The sequence below is a fragment of the Caretta caretta genome, chromosome 5 (assembly GCF_965140235.1).
Source record: "Caretta caretta isolate rCarCar2 chromosome 5, rCarCar1.hap1, whole genome shotgun sequence".
In the NCBI taxonomy this organism is placed as follows: domain Eukaryota; kingdom Metazoa; phylum Chordata; order Testudines; family Cheloniidae; genus Caretta; species Caretta caretta.
In genome coordinates, this window is record NC_134210.1 from 2,427,393 (window position 1) to 2,452,778 (window position 25,386).

Consider the following 25,386-nt stretch of genomic DNA (forward strand, 5'->3'; position numbering starts at 1 on the left):
TTGCTTAGTAAACTCAGAACTTCAATGTGTTTACCATATAAGTGAACGACCAACAGATTTTTAAACAATTGTATTAAAACAATTTCAGAAATTTAAATCTACGCAGGCTAAACTGTCAAATATTAGGGATATCAAACAAATGTTAAGAGATTTTCTACAGAGCTTTGGCCTATTTCCGCTTTAAGAAGTCAACAACAAAGTCAGGCAGGTGCAAAGTGGTAAGTGGACTTACCAGTTCTCTTTCAATACCTAAAAAGCGGATAGAGCCCAGACAGTCAAAACATATTAAAAATTCCACCACTACCAAAGAAGCCTTTTTATCATCAAGGTTACTTATCTGAATAACCTCATGGTTTGTTTTGTTACTGTAATTTTGTCTTTCTACCCCACACTTCCTCCTACTGTTTAATAAACTAATACATGCGTCTTGCCTTAAGGTAGATAAAACACTCTTTTGGATAGGAGGCAACTTCCTAGGTGTTTTTACAGTGCCTACAGGGGTCTGTGGACACTAGTCATCCACATAAATAAGGCATGCATCTGCAGTTTTACGAACACACGATTTTCTTCAATCACAGAGGTGCCTATTCAAGCGAGAGAGAGAGAGCACGCGCGCTAAGATGTTGAAACAGCTCTGAGCCTCCTAGAATGCCCTTATATTCAGTCTTTCTGCAACAATGATGCCATCTTCCAGCCACTGTAGCACATTACATTATTTCCCAGTGTACTATTTGCTTTTATTATCTCTTTACATATAAAATGGCCTACGTAACAGTGTTTGGATACAGTTTAGCCCTCTGAGTCTGGTAAGATTTATTTTCTGTTTAGAAAGAACATTAACAAGTGAGATTACTGGTAAGTATCCTGTGCTCATCAAGAGTGTCACTTCTGCATATTGTTTGTAGTGTAGTTGTAGCCATGATGGTCCAAAGATGAGAGAGACAAGGTGGGTGAGGTAGCATATTTTACTAGACCAACTTCTGTTGGTGCAAGACAAGCTTTTGAGCTACACATCTCTTCTTCAGCATTTCAGAGCTCTGTGCAGCTCAAAAGATGGTCTCTCGCATCAACAGAAGTTGGTCCAGTAAAAGATATTACCTCACGCACCTTGTCTCGCTCAATTCTGCAAATTCACAGCTGTGGGACTGGCACTTAGCTGTGGAATCTCCTGAAGAGCAGTATCCATTGGGACCACTCAACCCTCCTCCTCTCCGAGCAATGAGAGAACGCAAAGGGAGGTGACCCAAAACACCCTGCAATTCCTTCCCTAGTTTTGGAGTTCTTGACCCGAGTGTCTGAAGAATTGGGGAAGGTGGGCAGGGAAAGTGTGAATATGCAGAGGCAACACACTCGAAGAACAGTTATTGGTTTTGTAACCTTTTTCTTTGAGTGGCCTCTGCATATTTCCACTTGCGAGAGATTAGTGAGCAGTACCATCCCCCTCAGAAGGTGAGCTGCAAAGCCACCAAAACATGAATTGGCTCTAGACTGCAAATCAAGAGTATTAGAAGTAATCAGAATTTTGCTCTCCCAGAACAGACTTCAGTGAGGGACAAATTTTTGCTTTAGGCACATATGAAGCTTCAAGTATCAGATTTGCAAACTGTATGTAAAACACAGCATGAAGGCATGAAACAGATACTATCTTTGGATTAACTGATATCTTCTGATATCTCCAGGTGAATTAATACCTGTCATAACAAGGGTATAAAAGATAAATGGAGAAATACAGACAGGATAGTGACCCATATAAAATGGAAGCTGAGAGGACTTGAGAACGGAAGAGGTGAGGTCACTAACCAAATCACATTTCTCATTTTGGCTACGGTTTATAAGGATTAGCTATTTGGCCTGTATCTCACTGAGTCCCTAGTCTATAGAAATGGTTATAAGGAACGCTGTTTCCACAGAGATATGGTACAGGTGAAAGTCTGACCAATAGCAGATCAGAGGCCCCAAGAGATTCGTGAACTCCAACACCAAAGCAAGAGAAACACCTGCACTGGAGTGAATGCTCCCAGAGCAGCTAAATGAATACAGATTTCAGAGTAGCAGCCGTGTTAGTCTGTATCTGCAAAAAGAAAAGGAGTACTTATGGCACCTTAGAGACTAACAAATTTATTTGAGCATAAGCTTTTGTGAGCTACAGCTCACTTCATCGGATGTATGAAGGGATGCATCTGATGAAGTGAGCTGTAGCTCACAAAAGCTTATGCTCAAATAAACTTGGTAGTCTCTAAGGTGCCACAAGTACTCCTTTTCTTTAAATGAATACAGATACCCTGTAGCACTCACAACCCCATCAATCACATTGCTAAGAAATCCAGTTTCCTTTGGCACAGATCAAGACAAAGCAATTATCTCAAGCAACCTTAGCATTACACAGAGTAACCCTCCCAAAAATTAAGCTATTATAAGGTGAGGGAGGACAGTTGCCCTGAGTATGTGAGGGTGGAAGCTAAAATCAAATCCAAGCAGTATGGATGGCAGCATCAGTTCTGGGTCTGGTTCTGTTCAATATCTTCATCAGTGATTTAGATAATGGCATACAGAGTACACTTATAAAGTTTGCGGATGATACCAAGCTGGGAGGGGTTGCAAGTGCTTTGGAGGATAGGATTAAAATTCAAAATGATCTAGACAAACTGGAAAAATGGTGTGAAATAAATAGGATGAAATTCAATAAGGAAAATGCAAAGTACTGCATTTAGGAAGGAACAATCAGTTGCACACATACAAAGAGGGAAATGACTGCCTAGGAAGGAGTACAGCAGAAAGGGATCTGGGGAGTCAGTGGATCACAAGCTAAATATGTGTGTCAACAGTGTAACACTGTTGCAAAAAAAAAAAAAAAAAAAGCAGACATTCTGGGATGTATTAGCAGGAGTGTTGTAAGCAAGACAGGAGAAATAGTTCTTCCACTCTAGTGTGTGCTGATTAGGCCCCAACTGGAGTAGTGTGTCCAGTTCTGGGCACCACATTTCAGGAATGATGTGGACAAATTGGGGAGAGTCCAGAGAAGAGCAACAAAAATGATTAATGGTCTAGAAAACCTGAGCTATGAGGGAAGATTGAAAAAACTGGGTTTGTTTAGTCTGGAAAAGAGAAAACAGAGGGGACATGGTAACAGTTTTCAAGTATGTAAAAGGTTTTTATGAGGAGGAGGGAGAAAAATTGTTTTTCTTAACCTCTGAGGATAGGACAAGAAGCAATGGGCTTAAATTGCAGCAAGGGAGGTTTAGTTTGGACATTAGGAAAAACTTCCTGTCAGGGTGGTTAAGCACTGGAATAAAATGCCTAGAGAGGTTGTGGAATCTCCATCATTGGAGGTTTTTCAGAGCAGGTTATCATACACCTGTCAGGAACCATTCAGATAATACTTAGTCCTGCCATGAGTGCAGGGGACTGGACTAGATGATCTCTCAAGGTCCCTTCCAGTTCTATGATTAGAAGCATGAGGCTTACTTCGTCAAAAGTTACTGATTTTCAGGAGGTTCCACAAGACTTCTGAAGTAAGTTCTTATCAAATTTGTCAGCAATCTGAACCCTGAGAAGACTCAGACTCAAATCTATACTCTTACCCCTGCCTGAGGGCAAACATCCAGTGAACAGGAGAACAGAGCTAACATCAGAACAAAAATGTTGGAAGACAAAAAACTGCTAGCAGCCAGTTAGGGTTAGTGATGACATTTTAGCTCCATCACTTGCCTGCAGACAGATCTCCTGAACCAATGGACTCAGATGGAAAACAGGAAAAACAGAGGAATTCCTGATTCCAGTCCAAGAAAGGGGAAATTACCAACACAGTCATCTGACTGCAGCAAAATTGTAGATAGTGGCTGATGTCCTTGATAACAACAAGTAGGACAATTTCCTGGTGCAAGTGCTGGAGGAACCAACTAGGGGCAGAGCTCTTCTTGACCTGCTGCTCACAAACCGGGAAGAATTAGTAGGGGAAGCTAAAGTGGATGGGAACCTGGGAGGCAGTGACCATGAGATGGTCGAGTTCAGGATCCTGACACAGGGAAGAAAGGAGAGCAGCAGAATATGGACCCTGGACTTCAGAAAAGCAGACTTTGACTCCCTCAGGGAACTGATGGGCAGGATCCCCTGGGAGAATAACATGAGGAGGAAAGGAGTCCAGGAGAGCTGGCTGTATTTCAAAGAATCCTTATTGAGGTTACAGGGACAAACCATCCCGATGTGTAGAAAGAATAGTCAATATGGCAGGCGACCAACTTGGCTTAACAGTGAAATCCTTGCTGATCTTGAACACAAAAAAGAAGTTTACAAGAAGTGGAAGATTGGACAAATGACCAGGGAAGAGTATAAAAGTATTGCTCGGGGATGCAGGAGTGAAATCAGGAAGGCCAAATCACACCTGGAGTTACAGCTAGCAAGAGATGTTAAGAATAACAAGAAGGGTTTCTTCAGGTATGTTAGCAACAAGAAGAAAGTCAAGGGAAGTGTGGGCCCCTTACTGAATAAGGGAGGCAACCTAGTGACAGAGGATGTGGAAAAACCTAATGTACTCAATGCTTTTTTTGCTTCTGTCTTCACGAACAAGGTCAGCTCCCAGACTACTGCACTGGGCAGCACAGCATGGGGAGGAGGTGATCAGTCCTCTGTGGAGAAAGAAGTGATTTGGGACTATTTAGAAAAGCTGGACGAGCACAAGTCCATGGGGCCGGATGCGCTGCATCCGAGAGTACTAAAGGAGTTGGCGGATGTGATTGCAGAGCCATTGGCCATTATCTTTGAAAACTCATGGCGATCCGGGGAAGTCCCGGACAACTACAGGCCGGTCAGCCTCACCTCAGTCCCCGGAAAAATCATGGAGCAGGTCCTCAAGGAATCAATTCTGAAGCTCTTAGACGAGAGGAAACTGATCAGGAACCGTCAGCATGGATTCACCAAGGGCAAGTCATGCCTGACTAATTGCCTTCTATGACGAGATAACTGGCTCTGTGGCTATGGGGAAAGCGGTGGACATGTTGTTCCTTGACTTTAGCAAAGCTTTTGACACTGTCTCCCAAAGTATTTTTGCCAGCAAGTTAAAGAAGTATGGGCTGGATGAATGGACTATAAGCTGGACAGAAAGTTGGCTAGATTGTCAGGCTCAACGGGAAGTGATCAATGGCTCCATGTCTAGTTGGCAGCCGGTGTCAAGTGGAGTGCCCCAGGGATCGGTCCTGGGGCCGGTTTTGTTCAATATCTTCATAAATGATCTGGAGGATGGTGTGGATTGCACCCTCAGCAAGTTTGCAGATGACACTAAACTGGGAGGAGAGGTAGATACACTGGAGGGTAGGGATAGGATACAGTGGGACCTAGACAAATTAGAGGATTGGGCCAAAAGAAATCTGATGAGGTTCAACAAGGACAAATGCAGAGTCCTGCACTTAGGACGCAAGAACCCCATGCACCGCTACAGACTAGGGACCCAATGGCTCGGCAGCAGTTCTGCAGAAAAGGACCTAGGGGTTACAGTGGACGAGAAGGTGGATAGGAGTCAACAGTGTGCCCTTGTTGCCAAGAAGGCCAATGGCATTTTGGGATGTATAAGTAGGGGCATTGCCAGCAGGTCAAGGGACGTGATCGTTCCCCTCTATTCGACATTGGTGAGGCCTCATCTGGAGTACTGTGTCCAGTTTTGGGCTCCACACTACAAGAAGGATGTGGAAAAATTGGAAAGAGTCCAGAGGAGGGCAACGAAAATTATTAGGGGGCTGGAGCACATGAGTTAAGAGGAGAGGCTGAGGGAGCTGGGATTGTTTAGCCTGCAGAAGAGAAGAATGAGGGGGGATTTGACAGCTGCTTTCAACTACCTGAAAGGGGGTTCCAAAGAGGATGGCTCTAGACTGTTCTCAATGGTAGCAGATGACAGAACGAGGAGTAATGGTCTCAAGTTGCAGTGGGGGAGGTTTAGATTGGATATTAGGAAAAACTTTTTCACTAAGAGGGTGGTGAAACACTGGAAGGCGTTACCTAGGGAGGTGGTGGAATCTCCTTCCTTAGAGGTTTTTAAGGTCAGGCTTGACAAAGCCCTGGCTGGGATGATTTAACTGGGATTTGGTCCTGCTTTGAGCAGGGGGTTGGACTAGATGACCTTCAGGGGTCCCTTCCAACCCTGATATTCTATGATTCTATGAAACTACGGCCCGCGGGCCACATCTGGCCACCGTTCCCTCTAAGCAGTGCGCGTGTGCACACACACAGAGATCCTAAACCCTGCGCACACAGCAAAACACCGCGTGCACATTTGTCCCGCGTCCTGACCGTGCATCAGGATCAGGATGCCCTTTGTCCCGATATCGGGGACCGCTCACCATCACCGCCAAAGTCCTGGGGCTGGCCTGGCAGCGCTTCCTGGGGCAGCTCCCAGCGCCACGCCCACCCGCCAGCAGGAGACTGCCGTGCGGGCGGCCCCTAGGCACAGGGGCAGAGGGGGTCTCCATGTGCTGCACCAGCTCCCTCCTGCCCAACCAGAGCTATGGGGGCGGGGCTTGCAGGCGCCAGCAGCGGGCAGAGAGCCCTCTGCTCCCCCACCCCACCCTAGGAGCCAGGTGCTTCCCGGCAGCTGCCCTCTCTGCGTGCTGCCAGCGCCTACAAGCCCCGCTCCACGGCTCCGACAGCTCCCATTGGCTCTTTTCCCAACCAATGGGAGCCACGGAACTCACGCTTGGGGTGAGCACAGCACATGGAGAGTTTGGAGAGCCCCCTCCCCCCGCTGCTCTGACCCTAGGAGCCAGAGATTTCCCAGCAGGGCTGGTGAGTGCAACCAGGGAAGGGGGCAGGGTGTGATGGAGTGAGTGTCTGGGAGGTCTGTAGTGGGGTGCTGGGCTGTGAGGGTGTGGAGGGTGCTGGGCAATGGGGGAGGTTTTTATGTTTGGGGGTGCTAGGCAGTGGGGGAGGTGTGTGTGTCAAGGCACTGGGGGTCTGTGTGGGGCATTGTTTAGTTGTGGTTGTGGGGCTGTGGGGAAGGGCACTGGGAGGAAGGAGAAATCTGTGTGTATTGGGAAACTAGCGAGTGGGGGGTTCTGTGTGTGGTGCTGGGCAGCTGTAGGGAAGCTGTGGGCGGGGGGGGCGCTGGGCAGGGTTGGTGGCGTGCACAGCACTGTGTATTTGTGGTGGAAATGTGGGGCGGTTGTGGGAGGGCTCTGGGGATAGTGGGTTCAGGGGATGCAGGGCAGGGGACCTGTGTGGCTCTCTTCCTCCCCCCACCTCCGCTCGCCCAATATGTCCTGATATTTCACTCTTGTGATCTGGTCACCCTATTTACGGGCGACTTTTTACATTGTTCGCCCGCCATCTATCAACACAGCCAGATTCTACTAGCTGACAAGGGGCGGGGAGGGGAAAGAAGGGCAATGAATCGTACCCCTCCCTGCAAGCATTTTGAACTAGGAACGTTGATCACGTCAGGATGGTCGGGACCCACATATCTCCTTGTAGTCTGTTCATTTGGCTGTGTACAAACTCAAGTACGTGCAAATAAGTCAAAATGCCTGGCCATAGTTGCTAAGGAACTGCAAAGATTTCCCAGAAATGAACAAAGGTAAGTGTTGTTTTCGTGATTGAAATCTTTCAAAGGCATTGGACTTCATACATTTACTCGTGACGTTTTACCATTTTCCTGCTTTTTTTGCCGCAGATGCATGGACTTGATCGGAGCTATGCACAAACTTCTGGTATCCTGATATGAATGATCTCCCCTTTGCCCTTTTGTTGAGTCACGCTGTTAAGCACATTGAAATAGTAGCCATATAAATAAAAAAGTATTAATTTTAAATTAATCTGGTAAAAAAATCAATCCCAAAATGTCACTGTCTAGAGGTCTAAAGCATAAAAGAACAGCGACTTCATTTAAATCTGGATGGCTGGCTGAGACTATAGAGATGGTTACACTGAAGTCACATAGTGTAATGCTTGTTAAACTTCATGAAATATTCACATATGACAAGGACAACAGAGTGGTTTGTGTACATTGTCGAGATGCCAGAGCTTCCAGAGAATTTTCAACAGGAAGAACGTGGAACCAGGTATGGAAGTTGGATTTCTTAAAGCGTCACCTGTCAAGTAAGTCTCATATAGATGGTGTATCAAGACTTAGAAACAAAAACCCTTCCTTATAGAGCAAATTGCTTAGCATGATTCTTGAAAGTCCAGCGGAAAAGCAGAGGAGGCAAATTAATCTTGAATGCAAGCGCTCAAACCCAGAAGAAAGGTACTTATTGACAGTGTGTTGTTGGCTACTAAAATGAACAGCTCAATGCTTTCTGTTCAGGATATTAATGACCATATGGAAAAGTATGCACACATACCAGCGAGCTGGAGAAGTAAAAATTATGCTTTTGAATTTCTTGAAATTATCAACTGCATTGTCCAAAGTGACCTCATGCATGAAATAGCATCAGCAATGTTTCATACTCTAGTTGTTGATAAAAGCACTGATATATCCATTAACAGATACTTGACACTCTACTTTAAATATAGATCCATAAATTCTGCAGACTACAAAACTTTGTTTGGTGGACTATTACGATTGCAAGAATGTGATGCTGTTTCAATAGTATCTGCAAAGAGTTTTATAAAAAAACACCAACTTGATCTAATGAAAATGGTGATGTTCACATCTGATGGTGCCTCCGTGATGTTTTGAATGATGTTTGAAGGATGTCGGAGCTGGCTTCACTATCCACGCTGCTCCAGGAACGGGGCCTTACACCTCTTGAAGCATTTCACCTTGCCCGAGGTAAACTGAACAAGATCAGAAGACAGGGCCTTGGAGATTCAGTCTTATGGAGTGACAAAGTTAAGGCTCTCTTAGATATGAGCACTCAGGAAAATAATGAAATTGATACCAGTTCCGTAACAACTTTCATAAACATTTTGTGTGCACATTTGGCAGACAGGTTTCCAGAGGATGAAGTCCAAGAGTGGTCCGCTTTTGATTGTGCAGCCATAGTTAAGTGTGACTTCAATTTTGGAATTCATCAGGTCAAATCCCTATGTTCAAAATACAAAGACTTCAGCAAGATAGTCAGTATAATGACTTCACGTTTGCAGTAGCAAAATAATCAAAAGCCAATTGGTTTTAAGTTTCCCAGATATGGGGACATTTTGCTTACCAGAACGAACAGTTTCAGGATCTTGCAAAGTTGATGAATATTGGAGGAACATTCCTAACATCAAGTGCAGACTGTGAGCGTGGCTTTCGCTTAATGAACACACTAAAAAAACAAAACTACGGAATCATTTAGAAGTAGATCATTTGGACATGCTAATCTATATTGAGTTACCAGCTGGAAGGAGGACTGAGATCTGGACAGAGTTTATATTTAATGGGCAAATGAAAAAGATTGCAGGGAAAAACAGTAAGGTTTGTTAAGCAGTTTTTGACATTTTGACCAATAAGGAAATTAAAATGAATTTATAATTACATATCTTATTCTTCGGTGATAATCATTTATTGATATTTTTTAGGAAAATTTTAAATTTAAAACAAACTCTTGTTTTTCTTTTTTTTAAACTTATGTCTATCTGAAAACCCATATAAATTGACATAATGGCATACTTAAACATATAATGAAGACAATTTAATATCAAAATCTTTTCAGACGTGTATAGAATGCAAGGTGAAAGTGGACACCAACGGGCAGAAGCCTTTGGACTGATAATGATCATGATTGATGTGTGTTTGATATATGCTCGTGATTGTCTATAAAAAAAGATCAAAGCATAATGCTTCAAACTAACTTCTGCTTCATGAAGAATGGTTAAATTTCCTTTTTCTAAGTATTTAAAAATGACATTTATAAAATAACAGTGTAAAACTATCACAAATTTCAAATTAAAACTTTTTAAATTTATAAGCATTTTACTCGTGTCAAATATAAAGGGAAGGGTAACCACCTTTCTGTATACAGTGCTATAAAAATCTCTACTGGCCAGAGGCAAAACCCTTTCACCTGTAAAGGGTTCAGAAGCTAAGGTAACCTCACTGGCACCTGACCCAAAATGACCTAGGAGGGGACAAGATACTTTCAAATCTGGACCGGGGGGTGGGGGGTGGGAGGGGGTTGGGGAACAAAGGGTTCTGTCTGTGTGATGCTTTTGCCTGGAACAGATCAGGAATGCAGCCTTACAACTCCTGTAAAGTTAGTAAGTAATCTAGAAAGAAAAAAAGAGTACTTGTGGCACCTTAGAGACTAACCAATTTATTTGAGCATGAGCTTTCGTGAGCTACAGCTCACCTCATCGGATGCATCCGATGAGGTGAGCTGTAGCTCATGAAAGCTTATGCTCAAATAAATTGGTTAGTCTCTAAGGTGCCACAAGTACTCTTTTTCTTTTTGCGAATACAGACTAACACGGCTGTTACTCTGAAATAAGTAATCTAGCTAGAACATGCGTTAGATTTTCTTTTGTTTAATGGCTGGTAAAATAAGCTGTGTCTTTTTGTAATTTAAGGTTTTGCCCACAGGGATTCTCTATGTTTTGAATCTGATTACCCTGTAAGGTATTTACCATCCTGATTTACAGAAGTGATTCTTTTACCTTTTCTTTAATTAAAATTCTTCTTTTAAGAACCTGATTGATTTTTCATTGTTTTTAAGATCCAAGGGTTTGGGTCTGTGTTCACCTGTACAAATTGGTGAGGATTCTTATCAAGCCTTCCCCAGGGAAGAGGATGTAGGGCTTGGGGGGACAAATTTACCAAACAATCTGGAAGCAATTAGCTTGTCTTGATAAGAACACTCTTGAGAAACTTCTCTCTATTTTAGATTTATTAACTCCCTGGTTACAGACAATATTTGCAGTTGCTGATTTGCCAGCAGAGAAAACTAAATCTGTTTTCTAAAAAAGCAAACACTTTTCTGTACCAGTTTGCATCCTGACTGACTTGAAGTGGACAGCATGTAAACACTGGTAGAATGGCTCGGGGAGAAATATAATGAAATTTGACATTGCTAGAAGCAGTTTTGGACATGTATAAAGAACAAATCCTTGCCTTCTAAAATGCTAATTGAGTCTGGCATTCAGGGATTCAACAAACTGAGTAATCAAATAAAGATACCATGCAAGCTAGTGTACTTCAAACAGTGTTTTTCCATAAAATAAAAGCCGTGTAACTTACTGATTTGCTCTTTCAATTTTAATTCCAAATTACTGGTAAAAGACATTACGGGAGTGCTGCAATTATTTCCACAAACAAGCATTAGGAAATTCAGAGCTAAAGTTAAATTAAAAACAAATTCAAATATGTTAAGGTCTGGAAAGGCACATATGCACCAAAAAACCTTAATTCTCTACTATAGTTATGCCAAAAAGGAAAAAAAAAGTTATAAAGCACCCTCTAAAAATAGTTAATCACATCTGGGTCTAATAAGCCCTAATCATAACTGTATACTCACTGCCTGGAATGACTACGGAGCAGAGTTATCATTGTGGGGAGGGAGGCAATGAAAGGTGAGCAGAAAAGTGTGCAGAGCACGGGCGGTGAGAAGCGGAAGAGTACCCCATGTGAGGAGAGAGGCGATTTAGTGGCTATCCTGAAGATAGAGGGGAAAGGGCAAGGATGTGACTTGGGCCTGAAGTGGGAAGAGGTTTATGTGAGGGGAGTCCTGTGTTGGGGACATCCAGGACTGTGCATCCAACAGGGACTTGGGGTAGGGAGCCCAGTCCCCTTCTGTGCCAAGGCATCAATAGAGATTCATAAATAAGGCCAGAAGGGAACATGATACTTCTCCGTAACACTGGCCCTCATCCACAGCACAGTTGAGCGAATTTCAGCAAGTGCTCATTTGCGTCAATTCCGTAACGTCTGGCTGAGCTACACCATGTCTTTTAGAACTACATCCAATCTGGATTTAAAGATCTTCCCATACAACTGCTGCCTCGGTTTCACAGCCTGCCAAGATAGTGGGTACAAAAGCACCTGTGGCAGAAAGAGCCTTCAGAAAGCCAGAGATGTTGGCATGTACACAGCGCTCCCACACAATCCAGGGTCCTGCTCTGCATAGCGGCAATCTGCCGAACACAGATCTCTTTTCCCATAAGCTGCCTTCCTTCATCATAGCTCCCCATTCTGACACTCTGTACCTCAGAGGGAGCGCCCTGTACTCCATTTGTACATAATTGTGATATTTCATATAAAGCATGCCAGTAAAGTATCATGGGAAAGGTTATGATCTGCTGAACACGATTATTCTATCTAAATATATATCATTAGTGCATATGATGTTATGAGATTATACTGTATGGTTGTCACTAAAATACGCTGTGAGTTGAGGAATCTCCAGATATTAGCTGCCCAGAAACAACAAAGGAGCTAACCAACAGCCGGGCGGGAGTCGAACAACCATCAACAGCCATCATCCATCATGGGAGTTACAATTCAGGCCACACCAGAGGAACTGCTCAACCTTGCCTGGTGACTCAGCAATGCCAACCAGATATGCCAGGACTTATGGTCTCCAAGCACATGGAATGAGGATATGAAATATAGGACAGAGGCCACATGTTTTGTCCTGTCTCTTCCCCCACCTATGCTAAAGGCAATGGGAACGCTGGAGCTGAGGAGACTGGTCCCCAGGCTAACAGGGAGAGCCTGCATATGAAAGACTAACCAACCTGCAGTATCCAGTGGGATGAGAAAAACTGCTTACTCCAGATGTTGCCTAATCTAATAAGGTTAAGAATGTAGACTGCGTGCTTGTCTTTATTTTCTTTTGATAGCCACTCTGACTTCTGCCTATCACTTATAATCACTTAAAATCCATCTTTTGTCATCAATAAACTTATTCTAATGTTTATCCTTACCAGTGAGTTTGACTGAAGTGCTTGGTAAATCTGCTTAGGTTACAAAGGCCAGTGTGTGTCCACTTTCCATTAATGAAGTAGTGAACCAATCAATAAACTGGCATTGCTCAAGAAAGGATCTTGAGCAGTGCAAGACGGTATATGCCCTTGTTGCCAAGAAGGCCAATGGCATTTTGGGATGTATAAGTAGCGGCATTGCCAGCAGGTCGAGGGACGTGATCGTTCCCCTCTATTCGACATTGGTGAGGCCTCATCTGGAGTACTGTGTCCAGTTTCGGGCTCCACACTACAAGAAGGATGTGGAAAAATTGGAAAGAGTCCAGCGGAGGGCAACGAAAATGATTAGGGGTCTGGAGCACATGAGTTAAGAGGAGAGGCTGAGGGAACTGGGATTGTTTAGTCTGCAGAAGAGAAGAATGAGGGGGGATTTGAGAGCTGCTTTCAACTACCTGAAAGGGGGTTCCAAAGACGATGGATCTAGACTGTTCTCAGTGGTAGCAGATGACAGAATGAGGAGTAATGATCTCAAGTTGCAGTGGGGGAAATTTAGGTTGGATATTAAGAAAAAAAATTCACTAGGAGGGTGGTGAAGCACTAGAATGCATTACCTAGGGAGGTGGTGGAATCCACTTCCTTAGATATTTTTAAGGTCAGGCTTGACAAAGCCCTGGCTGGGATGATTTAGTTGGGGATTGGTCCTGCTTTGAGCAGGGGGTTGGACCAGATGACCTCCTGAGGTCCCTTCCAACCTTGATATTCTAGGATTCCTATGGTATAAGGCTGGGAGCGGGGGGGATTTGGCTGGTGCCTTTCTCTGTGTGATTCTTGAGTGGCTCTGGGAGCATTCATGCAATCTGGCTGGGTATGAGGCTCCACATGAGGTTGTACTGAGTGGTAACAGCACCTGGAGGGGTTTGCTGCTTGTCACCAGTAAGGCATTGTGAGAGACAATCTAGATTGGTGAAGTAAGGGGGCACAGAGGTTCTACAGTCCCAGGTTCCACCACGGGGATGCCATCATGCCCCCTCTTTCAACATTAGAAAGTTGCACCTTGAGGAGAAATGGCCACCATAAGGAAGGCATGGAAGACCAGGGATGTGAGAGTTGACCATAAACCACCACTCATGCGCCCAGAGGTGTTTTTCCTCACCAGGAGTCCGGCTTCAATGAACCTAATCCAGTCCACTGGAGAGAAACGCCCCACTGACAAAGCAGAGGAGCCAGCGAACAGTCACACAGCCGATGCAGAACAGTAACAGTTAAGGGTCATGTAATCTAATGAGATGTGTATAACCACCCCCCTCACTCCACTGACTCATTTCAACCAATAGAATTGCAACATACAAATTAGCTGGAGAAAGTATCATGATTGTTTGAGTTAACTCTGAAAGCCCAGTTTAAAAGTGATCCGAACTATCGCTGGCCCAGTCCATAATTATAATTAGATGCAACAATTGTTTATTTCTTCAAGTGGAACCTATGAGATTTCAGTGAGCTTTATCTACAGGATCCACACAGTGTAAAGCCAGAAGGGACCACTGTGATAATCTAGTCTGGTCTCCTGCATAACACAGGCAAGAGGACAACCCCTGAATTACTTCTTGTTTAAACTAGAGCAGCTCTTTTAGAAAGGCGTCCAATCTGGATTTAAAATATGGATGCTTCAGGTTTTAAGGCAGTCTCTTCACTGTTAAAATAAGATCTTCACAGAGGCAGGGGGTGGGACTAGATGACCTCCTGAGGTCCCCTCCAACCCTGATATTCTAGGATTCTATGAGATCCTGCCTACTCTAGGGTTCTTGCGCCATCCTCTGAGACATCTGGTGCTGGTCCTTGTCAGAGACAGGATATTGAACTGGATAGATCTTGGGTGTGATCCCATCTCAATTTCTATGGGAAGCTTGGGAAGTCTCTTATTTCATTATTGAGCTCATTTAGGAGAAGAGTCTGATGAGTGCTAAATTTATTGTGCTTTTTTAAAACAAAATAATTAGCAGTGACATTTTTAAATTCTAAGAATATTCCTTCTATACTCAAAGCACTATATTTTTACGCAGGATCGGCTACATTATTTCACAGATAAAGAGACTGAATCTTTCTTTGACAAGGAAAACTCAACTCAGCCTTCACTATGGAATTACAAGTGGTCTGTCCTAGATTTTTTTCTTTTTAAACTTAAGCTCTTAAGGTTCTTAATTATTATTATTATTATTTTGTTGCCAAGTGCTGAGTTGCACACTGGCAGTGCAGAAGCTGTACAAGCACTCATGGCTCCCACTGTGCTCTTAGGGACAGCGCAACCACAGATTTACTACGTAAAAACAATAGATACAAGGCCAACAGTTTCAGAACTTGGTGAGGACTACTTACATATTTAGGTATGTAAGTGGCCTGATTTTCAGCGATACTGAGCACTCACAGCTCCCACTGAAGGCAACAGACAAAGAGTAGATAGGAGAGTGCTATAAAGAATTTACTGGGAGTTCAAAAAGATTGGCCACTTACTGTACACATTTATATTGCCACATTTCTAATGGCTCCATTTTCATGCCCAGGACAAATCAAATTAACCACTCATGCAAGATCTATTGTTTAATACTTTGGGGAATGCTAACAGATCTGTTTCCTCCTAGGTTTTCCATTTGGCTGGAAGGCTACAAAATGCCATTGTTCCAAGAAAGAATAGTTACATAGCATGTGTAATGTTTGATAAGTTTATTTTTCTCTTTAAACAAGATGAAAACTGATTTGTGATCTGACATCAGGCCTTCACGTTACCTGTTTCATAAATAAGATTGCTTTCTAGCAAAATTGAGGCTACTAGCAAGAGGTCTAGAAATGACAATTGTAGTTTTAATGTTTACAACCTTGATTTACATAAAATGAAAGCTTTATACACAGCAGATGTTACTTGTCATGGGAGCTTTACAATTTATAAATGCTGTGCTGTGGAAACAGGTGCAGCTATCTGATACATGAAAATTCCTCCTGATTCACCCACACATCATGAGATTTGGAAAAGATCATTCACGTGAGCCTTTCACAACTGCTGAGAATCTTCTATATTGCTACTGCAGGAAGCCACGAAAGTCATTTTAATGATCAGGAAGAACATTTACCCCTCAGCCACTTTACATTGGTACTGCTTTTCTTTGATCCTTTGAAGTTTGGAGCCTGGTAGCTAAGTCATCCCAACTTAAATATTTTCATTTTTTCAATTCAGTTTGTTGATTTTAAATTTTTTACGGTAATTGTCTTTTTCCGTATGTGGATTCACTTTAAGGATTATTTTCCTGCTTTAATACCTACAGTATTTGTTTAATTTTTAAAGCTGCACTTGGAATTATTTTAGATACCAGTGTTGGGATGCTCGATACACTCTCCAGTAGGGCTTTCAGCTAGAACTGACTGGGAAAAGCTGAATGTTTTAACTGGTTAAATATTCAAAATCTCTGAAGATATTACAGACAAAATGATTAAACCACACACAGATAATTCTCCCGTCCAAAAAAAGGTAAACAGTAATTAACCTTTACTAATGTTAACAGCTTTGTAGCGATCCCATAATCAGCCTATTGGATAAACAACCTGTAGAGTGTAATACCCTAGTCTTATAGGATTTTAACGGAGGATAGGAGACTTGTTTGAATGACAGAGCATGAGTTTTATTATGTTGCTTCTGTAACCCACGTGATACTGCAGCATTTCACTTTATTGCTCCAGGGCAGGAGACTAGGATCTTAGCTAGATATTCTGAGTATCTGCACATGTGCAGAGAGCAGGGCAGGGCAACTCATCTAGAGGGTCCCAGAAACTTCCAGAACAGAGTGCAGCAGTTACCAGACATGCTCCGTAGCTGTTTTGATGCTGTATTATATGACGTTTTCACTGTGGGCAATCCACCTAGCAGGTGACACCCAAGTCACCCTCTGAGTGCTGACGTAACCAAAGTGCAATGGGGGAAAGGGGAAGGTTATAAATACAGGAGTTAAAGACAGCTCTATGGACTGAGTGACTGATCAAAGCAAGACCAAGAGATGTGTCTACTGCGTGGGCTGGGTCCCAATCTCTGTACCACTCTGGGTACGGGTTAGTGCTCTTCCAGCTTTATTTACCAGGGAAGCCCTCCATTAAGATAATGTTTGATCATAAGAAAGGCCATGCTGGGTCAGACCAATGGCCCATCTAGCCCAGTATCCAGTCTTCCAACAGTGGCCAATGCCAGATGCTTCAGAGGGAATGAACAGAACAGTGCAATTATCGAGTGATCCATCCCATCATCCAGTCCCAGTTTCTGCCAGTCAGAGGTTCAGGAACACCCAGAGCATGGGGTTGTCCCTGACTACCTTGGCTAATAGCCACTGATGGACCTATCACTGTGGTATGTTTTATGGACCTACAGGGAAAGCTGGCAGGGGAGCATTTGTTACCCCTAGAGACTACAGAGCCAGTGGAAATTACATTGAGCTACCAGCTAACCGCTCTAACTGGGACTGTATCTCACTTAGAGGGCGAGACTGGGGCAGCACTGAGTGAGCTGAAGGTTTGTGAATTTTGCCTGACTTAGCTGGGCTCATGGAGAGAAGATGATGCCCTATAACGAGCTCCAGGAAATGGATATTTTATATGCTGATCCCAACCCCTGCACCACTTTGGATACAGATGATAGACTTCTTTGAAGGATTGAGACCTCCTATTTCTCAAGCTCTGCAGAGTCCAGGTGACACACACTACATACTACATTCATGGCATAAAGGCTGAAAAATGACCTCTGAAAAAAGATCAGAGGGGACATGCTGTGTTGAAGTATAGAAAACGTTATGCTGAAACCTTATATTTGAATGTTTGTAACAGAAACAAAAGGTGTAAGTCTGTACAAGGGACATCAGAAGTTCATGTCAAATAGCTTTTGTTTAAAAATGATTCATAGTATTTCAAACACTACTTACAATAGCGTCTGTTTTACTGAGAAAGCGTATAGTGCTCTCCCTTTGAAACAGACTGGGGTCTATTACCATCCATTTATCAGGGTTTTACATACAATAGCCCTGAGGTTTAACTCTGTGTAATGCTTTCTGAAAAGTCCTGAAAAGACTGAACTCTGACCTGTACTTCACCAAAGAGTTACACTGAGGTGCAGGACGAAGGGGAGCGTATAGTTATAGAGAATATTGCCTGAGCATTCCCTCCCCTGTCCCTGTTATGTTTCCAAAAGCGGTCAAGCCATTAAAGGATGTATCAACTTTGCTTTCACCTTACAACATGAGATATCCCCTCCCTGCTGTAAACTAAAAATAGCTTTTCAAAAATATAATTTTGCAAAACAATCAGTACACAACATGTGCTAAACTTTCCACATTCACATTTTCATAAGTACCAAAAAGGAAACAGATCCAAAATAGTGAGTTAAAGCAGAAACAAGTAACATTAATGAATATTTTTTCATCTCACTGTATTAAAGAATATGCCGAGAATAAATGCAATATTAGGAATAATACACAAAACGTTACTACATTTTAACAGGTGCATGGACATGATTTCAGCCTCCAAATATTCTCCTCCTCCAAAAAATACACCGTTAAAAAAAGGCATAAGACTACCATACAATACTATTAAAAATCATATTAATGATTTGACAGAAAAAAAACAACAAAAACCTCAGAGTGAAGTCTGAAATATATTCCATCTAACTCTCCCATTATCCATTGTTACTACAGAGATCTGAACATTTCAGGTGATCTCATAAACCTTGTATGTCTACTACACTGGTAGAACAAGGATAGGTTAATGGCAGAGTTTCAGATTTCACTATTAATCTTGTACGGCTAAGATCATTCATAGGGCTCTTTACGGCAGAAGCCTACATTTAGAGAATTCTTCCTGACCTATAAAAATGACTAGTTTAACATCAGACCTAGATGTCACGCAGGCTGCCATGCAGGCTGCCATTTCCTAACTGCAGCTCTAACTAGAGAACTTTGCCTGGATACACCAGCCAATGTTAACTAACCATAGAGTGAACCGACATTCGTTTAAGACAAAATAGTGTTGAGAGAAAAAATAAAGTCATACTTACAACACTGGGAGGCAGCAGTGGGCAACGGTTTCTTCTGGACTTCTTCTGAAAATGAATACTAAGGAAAGACAAAAGAAAGAGCACAGACAGATAACAGATTGAAAGTAACCTTATAAAACAGGATTTCCAGAACATAAGCTTACGCTCTGAGAGGATATCGGCGGGGGGAATGGGAGGGGGAGGGAAGGTGTTAAAGTACAAAATAATATTTTCCTTAATTCCCAAATACAGAACACGCTCCCAGAAAAGTAAAAACTGGCACTATCCCATGCAAAATATCTGTTCATGGCTGCACACAAGGCTTCGGTAAAGTCTTACCTACTTTAAAAGCTCAAGACAAAAAATTTCAGACTTGGGGGCCTCGAATTAGGCACCTAAATCCATATTTAGTCACCTAAAATATAAATGTCTAAATTTCAGAGCTGCTGAGCAGTGATTTCAGTGGAATGTGTGCGCACTCAGGAGCCTGAGAATACGGCAATTTATATATGAGATGCCTAAATATGAATTTGAGGTACCTGTGTTTGAATGCAGTACTGGATGTGGGAACTAGGAAAGAGCTAGATAATTAGCGTGCTAATTAGCAGTGCAATACCCAGAACACTCTTTCAGCATAGTCTGGAAACATCCCACAACATGAAGGATTTTACATTTTATTTAACACTACACTGGAGTACACAGAGATTCCATTTAACCAATTTTGGATTATTCCAAAAGGGTCTGCTGCAGCATTAAAGGTGTTCCCTTGAGATATGTTTATGATATTGTTTTGGCCACCTCCTCCCAGTACCACACCAATAATTCAAAAATAATCCAGTGATCTGTCTGAGGCTAGAGACAGAAGATAAGCAGAATAATTTCTATTCCTATGAGGCAAAATGTCAAGAACACAACCCTCATCAGCCAAGAGCTGGGAAAAAGGGCCCCAAAGTCAGTGGAAGCTGCAAGTTTTGAAATATTGAGTCCTCAATCAATGCCATACACTGACCACCAGCGGACCTATTTCACAAAAAATGAGGAAGTAAACACAGGGACGCACTTTCAGTTGACTAGCAAGAAGCTGAATAGGTAAGCACAGTGAGAAAGAACAGGCTGGATGAGCAGACAAGCCATCTAAAAGAATTGGGGATTGCATCACAATTCATGCAAACTTCATCTACCAAGAATTTGATGAATCACTAGAGGGCACCTATGTTCCACTGCGTGTCTGGCACTAGAATTCCCCTGCTGAAACCCATAGCTTTCAACCCAGGAGGAGGGATATATTGCAGCAGAATTACTGGAAAGTTATAAGTTCACACGACTTGCTTTTTCACCAGGTTCACAGATACCAAGCAGCTCTAGAGCTATTACTGGATCCCTGAATCCAAAAGAAGCTACATGCAAGCTATTTTTCCACCTAAACACAGCTGTGAGACTAGGTTAAACAGTTCGAGACAAGACTTAACTTCTGCCTGAGTATTCTTGGTCTCCACAATGAATCCACTAACACACTTAACGGAGGAAGGCTAAGTTAAGAGTACAATACATTTCCCCCAAACTTCAACACCCTACATTTCTATCACCAACAGGACCTTTTATTAATACTCTCTTGTAGAGAAACGTATTACACTTTTGGTTAACACTGTTTACACCTGCCCTTGTTGGAGTTAACAAGTTTCTTAAATGCAAGAAATTAAGTCCATCAACCAGATAAATATCACCTTCAGTAAGACAAGTGTCCTTGGTGTATATTTTGCATAAAGAGCTAAGAAACTGAAGTGTTCCTTTTCTGGTTTTCAATAACAACAAACATAGCCTGGGGCAGCACTGTTCTCCTAACTGCCTCATCCTGCTGTCTAGCAAAGCCAGAGTTTTACACTTGTTTTGAATCAAAGGGCTTGTCTACACCACACAGCTTTTAGTGACAAGTCAGCGTCAACACAGCCTTGTCACTAAAAAGTCAGCGTGTGTAAACGACAACTTCGCAGTGTACACAAGCCCCAAGTATCATGCAAAAATCAATTTCTCCTCAATTTTCACATGCTGCAGCCTCTTATTCTAGCTGGCATTAACACCGCACATAAGGGAATGTGAACAGCTCAGTGAAAAACTTGTGAATGAAGGAAAACAATAGTAATTACCTAAACTTAACTGTCATGGAAATTCTGCATAGCGCTACAGTACACTCTGGAGCATTTTGGATCAGAATCCTACTTTAATTATAGTGTTTGCATGATTCAAGTGAGGTTTACTCACCTCAGCACGATCTTCCAAAGAGTTTATCTGTTCTAGTTTTTTGGTCCAATATCTGGCTTCCTCCTCAGGGATATCTATAGCAACAGCAAAGGCATCAGTCATTCACACTAAATTAGTTATCCAGCAAGTTATTTTTTTAAATAAATTTGTATTCAACAGCAACACTTAAAACAGTGATGACATTCCAAGAGAACAGGATTTTTTTTAAAGCACATCATAAAGACCGCCTTCATTTTGAAATTCACTGAAATGTCCTCTATTAGCATCAAACGTAAAATAAGTTTTAAATAGTAATTTAGTTCCAGGTCTGTTAACCAAACACAAAATACACTCAAAGCAGAAAAGAAGGATGCAAAATCTGACTGGTTTATACAATTATAATAAATATAATGAGTCACTAAAAAAATCATGAACCAGCTACACACTTGGAAACACAATATGATGTGATCAAAGGCCTCTTCTCCCAAGTTCTCTCCCCTTAACCCCAGAAGAACAATGCCTCTAACTACCCCGTCTAGAGAGCATATTTTCATTCATGGCACATCAGGGTGTATCTAAGCATCTACAAACTAATAAAATCACCCCAGTTTTCCTTCGCAGGCCATAAACTGTCTCTTCTGGGGCAATTGATGTTACCTGAATGAATTCCGCTAAAGTGACTGTGTTTTCACCACTCTGCAGTGAAGGTTTAACTTTATGGTAAACTAAAGACACTCCTTCCTCTTCTAGAGGCTGAACTGTCCAGTTACACAATTAACACGCCTGTGCTTGTCAGCTAGATGTTTGCAGCTGACAGTTTAGTACCCGTGGCTTGGGTAACTATTTTCTATTTCAAAATTTAAAACAATAAAAAACATTATATAATGGACTCTGTAATTGTCATTTTCAGAGAGGGTCATCTTTTTGAGGAGGGGACTGTCACTTGCGCTTGGGAGATGAACTAGTGCAGATATACCCCCCATTGGAAGGCCAGAGAGAGTGCTCTGAGGACCACAATGTCACAGAATGATGGTCAAGTTACAATTAAAGTGACAAATGTACAAGCTGCGAATCTAGACGGTACCAAGGAAAGGCAGCGAGCTACAACATCAGCAACAGGGACTGCTGCAGCTTAACGCAAAGCAGCCCTGTGAGAGAATTATTGAGGTCACTTCAGAAACTTCAGCAGGATGCAGAACAGAATCCAACAAGGAGAAACTGTGGAGAAACACAATATTAAAAGAAATGCACTGTTTAGAGTGAAAGCTCACCCGAGCCCTCTCCCGGAATACTTAACAAAAGGATAGCACTTCTAAAAGTAACAGGAGTACCTGTGACACCTTAGAGACTAACAAATTTATTTGAGCATAAGCAAGTCTCTAAGATGCCACAAGTACTCCTGTTCTTTTTGCGGATACAGACGGTTAAGAAAAAGTTAGCATATGTGACTCCATTTTGGTTTGGGGCCCACCATTGTCTAAAAGCAAGCACATCATGCACCAGAAGGAGTGTTCCTTAGATACTGTATTCCTGTGAAAACCCTCCCCCTTGTTTCCAGCCTGTCTCGACTCCCGGTTTCTGTTCTTTGTCTGTTCCTAACTCCCTGCCTCCTGGACTTAATGTGAGCCTCCCATCCTGATAAGAAAGGCTACTGGTGCATTGCTTTAGGACCATGTTGTGTAGTTGAAGTAATGGTTTAGCACGGGGAATGTACCTAGCAGGGATAGGTGGTAGATAAGGGAAGGGTTTGTCTATTGGCTAAGGTTTCCGATGCACAAGGGCAATGTGCTTTGCTAAAAGGTATATAATCTCTGTATAACCTGCATTCGGGGTCCCCTCCTGACTAGCAGGGGGGCACCATGCTCGAGCGTAACAAACTTAATATCTTTGGGAACTCTGCAGTTGTGAACTTTGTTCGTGTACCTCAGCCTAGACTCAAACTGTGCGTGACCTGTCGGGTATAATTCGCAGCAGTTCCTGTGCGTGACCTGTCGGGTATAATTCGCAGCAGTTCCTGTGCGTGACCTGTCGGGTATAATTCGCAGCAGTTCCTGTGCGTGACCTGTCGGGTATAATTCGCAACAAGACTAACACGGCTACTACTCTGAAACCTGTCACTTCTAAAAATGAGGCTTTAGAAAAACAGGGACCATTTTTGCATAACATATATTTAAAAAAAAATACCACAAATACAAAGAGTAGCATTGAGCTTTGGTGTCTGCTTTCTAATGGTCCTTTGTTCTTATTTCAAAGTAGGGAATTTTCGCCTGGGGAATTTGAGGGGAGGGGGAAGCACCAGAGTCCATCCTAGATAACAGAGGCAGCACAAGTTTTCAGCACTGCTCCAGTTGCTATTCACCACCATTACACACCTGCACTCAAATGACAACTTTCAAAACAGAGAAACAAGAAGGAAAATTACTAATATTCATAACACTTATAACTTTACATTTTCAGGGATGTCGTTACAAAACAAGAGACTTTTACAGTGGTGGAATTCCCTTTTTTCCTGTGGCTTGAACCTTCATAGACTTTACTCATAGACTTTAAGGTCAGAAGGGACCATGATGATTGTGTAGTCCAATGGTCGGCAACCTTTCACAAGTGGCGTGCCAAGTCTTCATTTATTCACTCTAATTTAAGATTTTGCCTGCCAGTAATACATTTTAACGTTTTTAGAAGGTCTCTCTCCATAAGTCTATATTATATAACTAAACTATTATTGTATGTAAAGTAAACAAGGTTTTTAAAATGTTTAAGAAGCTTCATTTAAATTTAAATTAGAATGTGGATCTGATCAGTTTAGTGCAGTGGTTCTTAACCTTGGGTGCACACACCCCCTGGGGGTGCGAGACGCCCTTTCTGGGGGTGCGAGACATGTAAGATTTTTTTAGAAGGTAAATCATCGAAAACACAAATTAAACACAGGCACATAAGTACAACTACTTTGTTTCATCAAACCTATGTATTTATTAACATTATACATTTTTAACAATTACTGTAATATATAAAAAGAAAAGGAGTACTTGTAGCACCTTAGAGACTAACCAATTTATTTGAGCATGAGCTTTCGTGAGCTACAGCTCACTTCATCAGATCACATCACATCTGATGAAGTGAGCTGTAGCTCACGAAAGCTCATGCTCAAATAAATTGGTTAGTCTCTAAGGTGCTACAAGTACTCCTTTTCTTTTTGCGAATACAGACTAACACGGCTGTTACTCTGAAACCTGTAATATATAAAGTTAAGTTTTCAAGTTTTTAAGCTAACTGTAGTATAATTTTTTATAAGGGCTGCAGAGCGCTGGGCCCAGGCCAGGAGCAGAGCTGGGCTGGCTGCTGGTACCCCATGCCAGCAGGAGGGCTGAGCAGGGCTGGAGGCCCAGACCCCAGCTTGCGGGGGCCAGTGGCTGGAACCCCAGACAGTCAGCGGGCTGAGCGGCTCAGCCCGCTGCCGGTCTGGGATTCCGTCCACTGGCTCCTGCCAGCCGGGATCCTGGCCGCTGGCCCCTGGCCCGCTCAGCCTGCTGCCAGCTGCGGGTTCCGTTCACCCAGGCCAGCAGCAGGCTGAGCGGGGCCGACGGCCAGGACCCCAGACCGCAGCAGGCAGCAGCATGTCAGTAAAAATCGGCACGTGTGCCACAGGTTGCCAACCCCTGGTCTGCTCTGACCTCCTGCAAATCCATAGGCAGCTTCAAGGATGTATTAGGAAATACCAGAAACAAAAATTGAAAGGAATCAGCAGCAGTCTGAAAAGAATCTCTGACCAAAAGCAGCTAGCACATTCACTTTAACTCCTGAAAGAAATATTTAGTGTTAAGACTGAGGTTTTATTGCATTACAATAGGAAGTGACAAAACCCTATTCAGTTCATTGCCACAGCCTTTATAAATGTGACAATCTGCAAGGCTAAAGGATGACATCTATAAAGTGAATAACAAGAAGTCTGCTGCTTGCCAGGGGCTAAGATTCGCGATGTGACAGAGAGTGGACCAGATGATACGTCCGGGGGGAAAAAGCAGAAGGAGACTCCGCTGCTTGGAAGGCATGAGATGCACTGTCCTGAGGTTGGGGGTTCCATGACCACCACTCCCAAGAGAAGGAGGCGGGTGGTGGTGGTCGGGGACTCTCTCCTTCGGGAGACTGAGTCATCTATCTGCCGCCCTGATCGGGAAAACCGAGAAGTCTGCTGCTTGCTAGGGGCTAAGATTTGCGATTTGACAGAGAGACTGCCGAGACTCATCAAGCCCTCAGATCGCTACCCCTTC

General features: G+C 42.8%; 1 protein-coding gene across 8 annotated transcripts in view; it reads right to left on the reverse strand.

Moving 5' to 3' along the window:
- UNC13B (unc-13 homolog B) overlaps positions 1-25,386 on the reverse strand; it is a 380,992-nt gene that overhangs the window by 269,133 nt on the left and 86,473 nt on the right. For all 8 annotated transcript variants that reach the window (XM_048850215.2, XM_048850214.2, XM_048850212.2 and 5 more), the window contains exons 6-7: positions 21,140-21,213; positions 18,902-18,959 (exon numbers count right to left, since the gene is read on the reverse strand). In XM_048850215.2, coding sequence (XP_048706172.2) covers positions 18,902-18,959; positions 21,140-21,213 — 132 coding nt within the window. The remainder of the gene's footprint in view (positions 1-18,901; positions 18,960-21,139; positions 21,214-25,386) is intronic.